This window comes from Cornus florida, unplaced genomic scaffold (assembly GCF_030987335.1).
Source record: "Cornus florida cultivar Cherokee Brave unplaced genomic scaffold, ASM3098733v1 CherokeeBrave_3.0.0_Hap2_Chr04, whole genome shotgun sequence".
Lineage (NCBI taxonomy): Eukaryota > Viridiplantae > Streptophyta > Magnoliopsida > Cornales > Cornaceae > Cornus > Cornus florida.
This window is the reverse complement of record NW_026775574.1, coordinates 96,298,325-96,309,436: the sequence shown is the minus strand read 5'-3', so window position 1 is coordinate 96,309,436 and position 11,112 is coordinate 96,298,325. Positions and strand designations below refer to the sequence as shown.

Below are 11,112 nucleotides of genomic sequence, written 5' to 3'. Positions count from 1 at the left end.
AAAATAAATAATGCATCAAGTCTCATAATTGATTTCTACGAGGTATAAACAATTCTTTGAAAAAAAAAAAAAAAAAAATTCCACTTCAAGAGCCTAGAGAGGGCCATGGTTTGCAAGCCAAACTCGAGCTCAAGAAACTTTGGACTCAGTTTGGTCCTTTGAAAATGGAGCATTAAAAGTATTCGGGTACGTTCGGCTACATGAAATTGGAGCATTAGAATTGTAATTTATGGAATTTGAGAAAAACAACTAAGAAAATTGAACAAATTTTTTTTCAAATTCTACCAATTTTAATTCCAAAACTCCAATTCCATTCAACCAAACACGCCCTTATGATATAGCTGAAGTTAAAAATGAACCAAGTGAACTCAAGTTTAAGCCTTTTCGGTCTTTGTTTGGTTGTATAGGTTTACTTCAGGCTTGCATGAGCTCCAAAGTTGAGCGTGAGTTTTGAGGTTAATTGTTCAGGTTTTTGAGAATTTTTTTAAAAATATATATATATATACATATCCATTAATTTTTGATATTTTATTACGTCTTATAACTTTCTCCTTCATCAATAATATAGGTTTGAAAATTGTCAAAAAAAATATATATATTTAAATAAAGGACAAGGATAATGGAGTGTTTCTTATACGCCGAATTATTGTTTGAGACCCAAGTTTGTATTTTATCATCCATCCAATCCCTTTAATTGAAGAATCAAGTTGTGATTTTTAATAGAGGCTTAACTTTCTAACATGCATAATTGCAATTAAAAAGAAGAAAACCGTGGGCATTTGTAATAAGTTGATTGAGATAGTACTAACGTTATTTGGGATAGTAATAAGTAGATTTAGAATCGGAAAAAGTTTAATTCAAAATTTATCCTTGAGATAGTACTAACGTTATTTGGGATAGTAATAAGTAGATTTAGAATCGGAGAAAGTTTAATTCAATTTATCCTTGAGATAGTACTAACGTTATTTGGGATAGTAATAAGTAGATTTAGAATTGGAGAAAGTTTAATTCAAAATTTATCCTAAATTTTTTCCAAAGGTTCTAATCCCAAATTCGAGGTGCCCAATATAGCATAAGACATTTCTTGCAAGCAATTCTAGGTCTAATCCTTAACCTTAAAGTAGTTGGTTATCTGATGAAAAAAATTGTTGGAATCAAAAACAGATACAGATTACATCATATTTGGTAAAAATTGATAATAAATCTAGGTAAGGCATGTGATTGAAGTACTTCATGGTACAATGGAGAGATTATGAAAAAAAGAAAATTCTGCATTGTAAATTCTATTGGGGAGTTAAATCTCTAACCCAAAAATATAGTAAGTTTGAGCTTTTACATGCATTAAAAATAAAATTCACGATACAATATTATACCGTTTTGCTATGAAAATGTAAATAAATATATTTTGGACACCAAAAATAAAAAGTCCAAATTATGATACCGTGATATTGCCTATTTGGGTCATGAGAAAGCATAATTAACGACGAGTTCACCGGTTGATGGGTCGAACGACGCTTCAATTTCTGCTGAACAGCATTCACCTATACTTGATTCGTGAATCCCGACTGCCACAGGCTTGGTCAAGAACTTCAGTCCTTGCTTCCAATATCTTTGATCTGAACATAAATCGAGCTTATTAGAAGTTGAACATAAATAGAATCAAGGTCATGTACTGATCCAGTAAAGGTTGAACTTCGCAAATGGGGAATTACAATAATTTTTAAACTAATTAAGACGGCGTAACTAAGAGGGTTTAAAGTAGCAAGAACTACGTCAAGAACTCGGTTATTCCCTCCAGCATGTAACGATAAAACTAAATGCTAAATATACCTGGTCCTGTTGATAGCACAACGGAATTTTCAGCATCCATCACCCAGTCAATCCAAAGCGCAAAGCCATGGCATGTCCCCAGCTCTTTAAATTTAACCTGCAGTAAAAATGTTATTTGCAAGTTCATCACATTCGATACCTTGCGTGGCAGTCCACAATGTCCAACAAGCATGTTCAAGTGCGCAATGCCACTTCGCCTACAAAGTGCACATTATAATACCTGGGCATTTCCAGAGCAGGGGCTTATTGGCTTGGTGAAATCAAATTCCATGACATTAAATCTCTCACTAAGTTCCTGAAATGAATTCAAAACAATTGTAATTGATATACCTGTCACTTCATCTTCTTTCAAATTAGTCTACACTCTGCAAAACATAGATTCATTACCTTAATCTCCCCACACCGCCAGATGAAAAAAGGGAGACAGGAACTCTCCGTTGATGCAGGTAAATCACCACATGCCCCTAAAGTGGCATTGACAACCGAATGGTCAAAACCTTCAATTTCTTTTAGGGAGCGACGGCTTTTCCAAAGGTCCTATAAAAAAAAGTTTGCAACCTTAAATTTAGGATTCATACAACATAATGAAATACTTGGTTCAAACCAATAGATATAACATGGACTCACCGGGAAGGACATAGCACAGGCCTTCAATATTCCTTTACAAGGCATTATCAGTGCATCATTAGATAAGATTTGGTCCAGCGTAGTTCGCTGCTTCCTTAAATCCATTACAAAGTGAAAGAATAAATAGGTAAGTCAGAACTTAATTACAAAATAGCAAGCAAGAGTAATCAACATACTTTAGTGGACCACTCATACGGAACATTGTGTAAAGTTCATCATATTATGTGAAGATGCATCCATTCAGGAAGAGTTACACCTTAATCCGTCACACAGAAACTAATGGAAGCTTTAAGATGATTTGTGTTTGTGAATTGTGACAGTAAAGTTTGACTAACACTTGACATATAGTGTCCACAGATATGTTCCCGTTATATATAGTAAACCAAAGTGACTATCCGACAACTTATTGATTTGATAAGCAATTCATTGCACTCCCAATTGCAGATAATCAAAATAATTTTCCACTTCAACAACATTTTTGAGTTATACTAAAAAAATTGAACACTTTCAACCCAATGAACCCACCAAGAAAAGAAAAAAAAAAAAAGAAAAAGAAAAAAAAAGGAGGTTTTTAAATACTTGTAATAAAAGAATTCTGGTACAAAGCAAAAATGGTTTCCTCAGCTCTTTCATATCCTGCACTGAATTTTCAGTAATATCCAAGACTAACCCAGTTAAAACTCCTAGACAAAATACATTAAATCCAACTTATTTGATTCAAATATGCATAAAATATTTCTAAATACCATGTCCTAATGAGATGAGAATAAAAAATAAATATTAATTTTTTATTTTTTCTTTTGTTTTTTCTCTTTTTCCGTAAGGGTAAAAGAAGCAAATGTAATACATCACTCATGATGAAAATTATCAGATTAACTTAGAAATAAGGTAATGAACAAAGAAAACAAAATTTTGATGCTCAAATAATGACAAACTATATAAGCAAATGAAAATGGTGCTATTTACCAAAACCGGAGGTTCTGCCATGGAAGCATGTTTTCGTTTCCATAATAGAATGGTTCTGCTATCAACAGGTCAACCTGCAGAGAAAAATATGAAAATCCCACGTGTTTACAAAGATTTGTTGTTGGTCTGCAGCATCTTGATTTAATGACTTCCATAAAGATAAACCAAAAAAAAAGGAGAAATTTTATGTTCAAGCACTGGGTTAATTGAAAGTCAAAGTAGCATGAAACTGCATGGATATTTTTTTCCCCTTGGCAAAAAAACTCACACCCCCACATGCCACTACGGAACTTGAACCCTCAAAACCTCCCACTTTGGGAGATGGAGGAGATACCACTAAGCTACACCACCTTTGGTAAACTGCATGGATATTAGCTATTGATGATTTGGAAACTTACAATAACCTTTGGCTCAATTATCAAATACTGCAACATTAGAGACCTTAAAATCTAGATCATAAAATCAGGTTGGTACACAAGTTTAAAATAACCTTTTTATGACGAGTATCATGCATAGTCAAGTGGACTTTCCTCCTATCTAGAACTTCTACTCGATCCATTGAATAGCCATTTGCAACAGCAACAGCTTGTAAATATTGGGCACCCTTCTCGCGCAGCCCAGGGAACAATGATATTACATGTGATGTTTTGGAAAGATGGGCAACAGCAGTTGTTAAGAAGAGACTGTCATCTGCAACAACACATAAGGAGCAATTTTTTTGCTGCAACTGCAAATAAAAAAAGTAAAATTAATAAACTAAAGGGGTGATACGCTAAATGAAAAGGAAAAGGGGCAAAGCAATATAAACAATGTAGTAGTGTAATTGAAAAATCTCAAAGTACGGTACAGGCCTAATATAGATGATAAAAGATGTGAGCCAATTTAGATGGTTTCTATTATCAAGCACGGATACAAAACCAATGCAAGCACCTAAGGATCAATGAAACAACTGATTAAAATTTTGAGGCATTTAATAGGGGTCAAAGTCAAACATCGAGAGAATCATGGATGTTGCCCTTACTGAAGGACTAACAGAGCATAATTTGTTGGCCGTCACTTGCTTCAGATAGATTAGATAGGATAAAGAATACGATAAAGAATAAAATGATGATAATAAAGCACCATTTTTTAAGAAATGGCATAGATAGCATGACATGTATAAAAAAATATGTATATATATCTGCAACTTTAAGGAAAGGCATTATTTTACAAATTAAATCTTGCATCTCTAGCACAGAATGGCCACGAAAGAGAAGAATAACTTTGTCCAGTCGGTGTACAAGAGAATACACATTAAAAGACCAAAAATGCAAGTGACCAAAAGGAATAGTTAACACACAAAACCTTTTCTTCTGCAACTTTTGAACAAAGAACTTCATGGAAACATATTATTATTCTGGCAGCAAGAGGAGTATGGCACTCAATATTTACATATTACAATACCTGAGAAGCCTGTTGACCAAATTTGAGAATTTACACAGTTATAAGCATCCTTGCAATATATTAAAATTAAGTATGGTTCGTCCTGGCGCGGAAATATAAAGCAGTATTCTCAAAAATCCTTTTTTTAATAGATTGTCAGGCATGAATGATATGATAGAACAGGATTTACACTATAAAGAAAAAGGGCAATCACAAAACAGATCCAGCATTCTTATTCTGGCCGAAAGCAATAGTAAGATACATAATCAGTATCCTGGCACCATGAAATTGTGAAATCTCCATAATGGTCTTGCCTTTAGAAAGCAAATATTTTAGGTGTACAAGTTTCAGGAAAACCAAAACCACACATTAACATCAAAGAAAGCAAATATTTTTTATCAGTCTTCATTTACAAACTCTCATTTTTACAAGGAAGTAGGCCACATAATTATCATTAAGCAGGCAATATGGATACAGAAGGATGCCAAATGTATTGTTTTATTAGCTTCTTAGCAAGCTGAGACTGAGTTTTACAATGGAACATTAAATTAGCTAAGTAGGCATGAAAAGAAAATAATTTTATTGGTGTGGCAAAAAATTTCAAAGCCGAGCACAATTTTCATTTTTTGTCAATTATTTTTGGGTAATTTCACAGGATAAATAGAGCACCCTGATACATGATGGATATTATGCATTTGCGCGTGCGTGCGAGCGCGTGTGTGAGAGTGAGAGAGAGAGAGAGAGAGATCTTACAACACTTTTTATGGCTCTTAACATGGAACATCTCCAACTGCTGTTTCCATATATTGCAATTCTTTCTGGTGATAAAAAGAGTTGACAATCTTGAGCACAATAGTCATGCTGCCCAATCTCTGATCCCCAGGCTTGTTTCTTGAGATTGTAAGAAACACTAATATCAGTATGACTAGCATATAAGTGAATGTCTTCATCCTTGGATACAGACAAACCTTTCCCTGGGATGAACCAGACACATTGTTTCCAATGGTCACACCAATCCCCAGCACCTAGAGAAGCATCAAAATAAAGCTATAAAATGGAAAGGAATAGCATAAAACACAATTCTTGTATTATTTAGTATGAAATTACCAAGTCTGAGGCAAAGGATCTTAAACAGATGATCTCTATTTAGTTCAGCATTTACTTGTTCAAGAATTGAAAATGTTATGTAAAAGTATGCGTATATTTTCTAACGATGAATATAGTATCTTTATGAAAAATGCCTTTTGGGTTAAATTCTAGCATAAAATATGCATTAACATATGAGTGTCAATGATCTAAGTTCCAATTAAATTACTTCAGATGCCATTAAAAACACATTAGTAAGCGTCTCATTATTGTCATCTGCGTTAATTCCTTCATTAGGTTACTTCAAAAGATACTTTGAGTATACGATAATCAGACAAATTAACATAAAATGCCTCAACTCACTAGGAAATGATGAGTGCAGGTCTTTCATGTTAAAAGGGTGACAAACCCATTTTGGGCTGGTGGAGTAAAAGATTATCCCTTCAGAATCAAGCTGAAGTATCCACCTGAAAAAGAAACCAAATACTGGCATAATCCTCCTAAAAAATTTTGTGACAGAAATAAGTGTAAGTGTGCAAAACATATACCATGAGACAACAGCATGAACTGTACCATCATTAATTGCCTTAATGCATAGGTCAGCTTCCCCATGACTCTCTGGCCTTCTCCAAAAGTCAAATTCAAAAATTTTGAAGGGCTCTGAAAGCTGGGTGAATACTAAACTGAGTAGAAACAAACAGCCTTTCTAAGTAAGTTTTTCTTAAAATGTAAATAATGTCTCACCAGTTTAATTTTTTCTTTTATTGCATCACAATGCATGGAGTACTGTTGAGGTTTAATGCATAAAATAGTTTCCATCCCCGTTGGGGTAAGATGAATGTCATCCGATGCTTTTGTTTCATTATTATATAAATCATGCAGCTTCCACAAATATGCGCTTTCAACCAGCTGAGCAGACAACATGAGAAAAGCAGAAAGAACAACACTGTATTAATGTGAGCACTGAAATTATTAAAGAAAGCCTTTGCCAACCCAAACAGATTAGAATCAAGTTAACACAGTGAAAAACTAACAAAGACAAATATCAGGCATCATAAGATGGACTGTGAAAAAGTTAAAAGGAACATGCAACTCAAGGATAAAAATGAGCACATAGAAACAACAAAGGTTCTCCATGGAAGTACAAAATTTTTGTTCGATGGTATATATGGGTTGGTCCATTCATGAAAATGCACCTAGAATGCTAAAGAGGAGGATGGTCAGGGAAGCAAATTATCAGTATCTTACAAGTGAAAGTAGATAAAGAAATTCAAATATGACATTTTACCTAAAACACTTGCAAAGAAAACAAGGAAAGTAAGCTATAAACATCTTAGAAATTGAGGAAGAAAAAGAATAACGAAAGAACAACTGAACACTTGGCAATAAAACATAAAGATTATAGTAGGTCTGCTCAAACACCTGGCCATAGATTGTTGCTCGGTATGGTACTGTTTGCGGATTTTTCACCAATAGCTTGTCATGTGCATGCTGTAAAGTTGGAATCAATCCTTCGCCCAACAGCTCTGAGTCTAGTATCTCACTGACCTGCATTTAGAATTTGACATTTAATATAATAAAGACAACGAATCGAATTCAGTAGCATATCCCTATGCATATATACTACTACAAAGTTTTTACATGAGAATGAGAATCTGCACACAAAAGCATAAAGGCCATGGATGTTCAGTGATGCTCACCCGTAAGGCCTTGCAAGCAATAGCATGCAATTGCCAAATATTTCATCAAACAAATAGCCATAAGCATTCTCCATGAGATATAGGACAATAAGAAAATTAGCTATTCCGACCCTTGGAGTTTATTTTCTTCATGCAACATACTTTTTTCTTGCTTTTCGGATTCTAAATTACACTCTTCACTACATTCAACTCCATATCCATTATAGATGTATCATGTAACCAGGACATTTATCACCTTATCTATCTATCTTAAGCAACGTTTATAAATTGAAATAAAATAACAAAAGTAAACAACAAAGACGCCAAGTTTTATGCAGGTGTGAAAAAAGAACTTATACTCACAAGAACATCCGCACGTGAAGTAATATCCATGCCTACTTCTAGCTCATCAGACCGCTTGTTGATAACACGTACTTTCCTTCCCATACCATTGTGATGCAAAACTTTCCGCATCAACTTCAGCATAGGAAGATATGACTCACATGCTGTGACCCTCCCCTCAGAACTCGAACACGTTGTTGAGTCGCCAGAGCCCATAGCCCGCGCAGCCATCATTGACAACAAGCCAGTTCCAGCACTGCAAAATTAACTATCATATCATGATATAGAAAAAACCAACTATTTGCATACCTTCATTAACAAAATCAAAATTTAACACTGTATTGACATTTTGACTACGGTCACTGAATGAAACTGCCCAAAGCATTTTGAAATAATTATGATAACTAACATTACCAATCATATAGTTTAACTTCATTCATATATAATTTTACCCTTGCTTTATTGAATTTTGGGTGCAATAATTATGAATCAGTTAAACAAGTTTTAAATTTTGATTCTTTATTTTACCAATCAGATAGTTTAACTTCATTAATATTTAATTTTATCCTTCATTTAATTAATTTTGGGTGCAGTCATTGTGAATCAGCTACACAAGTTTTAAATTTGGATTCTTTATTTTACCAATTAGATAGTTTAACTTCATTAATATTTAATTTTCATTTATTTAATTTTGGGTGTAATCATTGTGAATTAGCTAAACAAGTTCTAAATTTTGATTCTTGATTTATCTCAAGTACAGAGAGTCTGTTAACCACATTCCCAATGTTGGTTAAAGCAATAATTAGACCAAAAAAATAAAAAATACAACTCCAAAATCACACACACGTATTAACAACAAACGACTACAAGTACTGAAGTAAGATGAACAATTTGAGACATGTAATGAGTACCCAATATCGAGAACATGGCAAGGTTTGGTTACGGTCTTGTCAATGGCTTCACGGAAGGCTCTGTTCCTGCGAGAGTCATTAAGCATGTCGAGGTACGAAGTCGTGGCCAAGAGAGGTTTCGGAGCATTCTCTGCAACTGGGTCTTCTTCTTCTTCGATGACGACCCAGTCCGAGTTACCGGTGAGTGGGTCGAGCCTGAGCTGAAACATGCGCTGAGGCGACACGGAGCTCATGGTTCGTAATGGATTGGGGTTGAATTGAGTGATTGGGGAGGGATTGAGACGGGTGATTATGTGGAGAAGAGATGAGAAAGTTAGGGTTTTGTGGATTGAAGAACGCATTAGAAGAAGGGGTTTAAGGTTTGTGGCGACATGGGTCGAGCTTGAGCCACATGGTGAGGGAAGGTGAAACTGCGAGACAGAGTTCGAGACTTTGTGGTGCGTCGATGAGTGGGAACGGGTCGGGTTTGGTACGGGAACCCGGTTGCGGTCTCCGTCCCCGTTTGTAAAATGGAGTAAAATGTTTTTACCTTTTCTAAGGAAATTAAAGGAATTTTAGGAGCATAAGAGAAAACAAAGAAAATTTAGGATATAACTTTAGAAATTAAAAATTTTAAGAGGTATTATATAGAAATTTTCTTATAAATTTAAAAATAATCATATTTTATACTAGATGGGGCCAGGCTTGGGGCATGTGCCCCTGGCACACGTTGGCTCCGTGCATTTATAAATCGTCGATGAATATTTTCATATCACCCTAATATACTTTATCTTATTTTCTCGCTAATGTTGGGATTTGAACATGTTTATAAATTTGCATTGCTCTGTGTTGCATCCAAAATGCCTCATTTGGGCACCAAGGCAGAATAAAGGATGGGATAACATTAATCATGAAATAAAGAAAAATAAATTGCACGGTAACATTAATCTCAATCTGTGTGGTTAACTCTACGAGAGAAGGAAAACATTGGTAATAAATTATTGATCGTGTTTAGAAACATACCAATGTAGAATGGGTTTCGAAAATTATATGATTTCTCTGGACCGCCAACAATTCAAACGGACATGCTAATAAATTTTTCAATGAATAAACTTGTTTTAGCCTAAGGAGACCCAAATTCAATTGAACGATCTCATAAACAAACCATACTCGGCACTACCTTAGTTGATGACTAAGGCCTTTTTTTGGCCAAATTTAATTGTTTAGAGCTCTGAAAATCACAATTTTTAGTCTAATATGAAATCATTGAAATTTTTGTTAGAGGTCTAGATAGATTTGAATTCTACTGTGTTTTTTTTTTTTTCCTCTATTTGTTTGATTAGATTATATCTCTGTTTTTTTCCCTCTCTCTCTCTTATTATTATTATTATTATTATTGTTTGTAATTTGAAAAGATAGTGCCATTTGGGTTTTTTTTTTTTTTTTTATGTTTTTTAGGCAGTTAATTTTATTTCATTTATTATTATTATTATAAATACATGTAGTGCAAAATAGATTTTATGATTGATTAATTAATATTTCAATTGTTTCTCAGCTTTTTCCGTTCAATCAAAGTTTATTTGTTGTAACTTCATATGGAATTGAAAACCCGAATTTATTTGTCTATTTTTTTTAAATAAAATTTAAACCCTCAACTATTTCAAAGCTTATTATTCAAAATATCATACAAATCCACTCTACTGCATTCCGTAGTTTGCGTAAATGAAATCTATTAAAAAATAAATAAATAATTAAAAGGATAAATTGGGAAAAAAAAAAAAATTCCCCCGAACCATTCAACCTTTTCAATTTACCATCTATTTTATTAAAATTTTATTTACTTACTTTATTTGCAATACTACTAAAAAAATTACGGCACATCGCCGAAGATTTGAATAAAAAAAATGAAAAATGGCGGGGGTTGGATCGTCGTGCAATGGCGAGGGTTTGATCTTCGATCACTGTTTCCCCCTCTCTCTATATATATATTGATTTATATTTCTGCATATATCTGTAAAATTTCTTATGTTGCTTCACTATTGTGTTTCTTTTATTGATAGAAGTTCAGTCGTGCAGGATGAGAAGGTTGTTGCTTTCAAAGATATCAACCCCTCTGCATTCAGGTTCCGATATGAACTTTTTCATTTGCATAGTTTATTTCAACCCTATCTTCTGTTGAGGAATGTTTTCGATTAGTAATTGTTTTTTTTTTTTTTTCTTTTTTTTTTTTCTTTTTTTTTTGGCACAAAAACACCACCACAGTCAACACC

At 33.8% G+C, this 11,112-nt stretch overlaps 1 protein-coding gene across 1 annotated transcript; it reads right to left on the bottom strand.

Moving 5' to 3' along the window:
* Nucleotides 1-1,250: 1,250 nt before the first annotated feature.
* LOC132304060 (protein arginine N-methyltransferase 1.6) lies at nucleotides 1,251-9,256 on the bottom strand. The gene is made up of 14 exons (XM_059801564.1): nucleotides 8,864-9,256; nucleotides 7,974-8,208; nucleotides 7,354-7,479; nucleotides 6,676-6,840; nucleotides 6,480-6,598; nucleotides 6,295-6,398; nucleotides 5,599-5,870; nucleotides 3,914-4,150; nucleotides 3,424-3,497; nucleotides 2,458-2,551; nucleotides 2,218-2,367; nucleotides 2,051-2,125; nucleotides 1,831-1,927; nucleotides 1,251-1,616 (listed from the first exon to the last, which is right to left on the bottom strand). The coding sequence occupies exons 1-14, from the start codon at nucleotides 9,202-9,204 to the stop codon at nucleotides 1,462-1,464; spliced, it is 2,244 nt and encodes a 747-aa protein (XP_059657547.1). The 5' UTR covers nucleotides 9,205-9,256; the 3' UTR covers nucleotides 1,251-1,461.
* Between the last annotated feature and the right edge of the window lie 1,856 nt (nucleotides 9,257-11,112).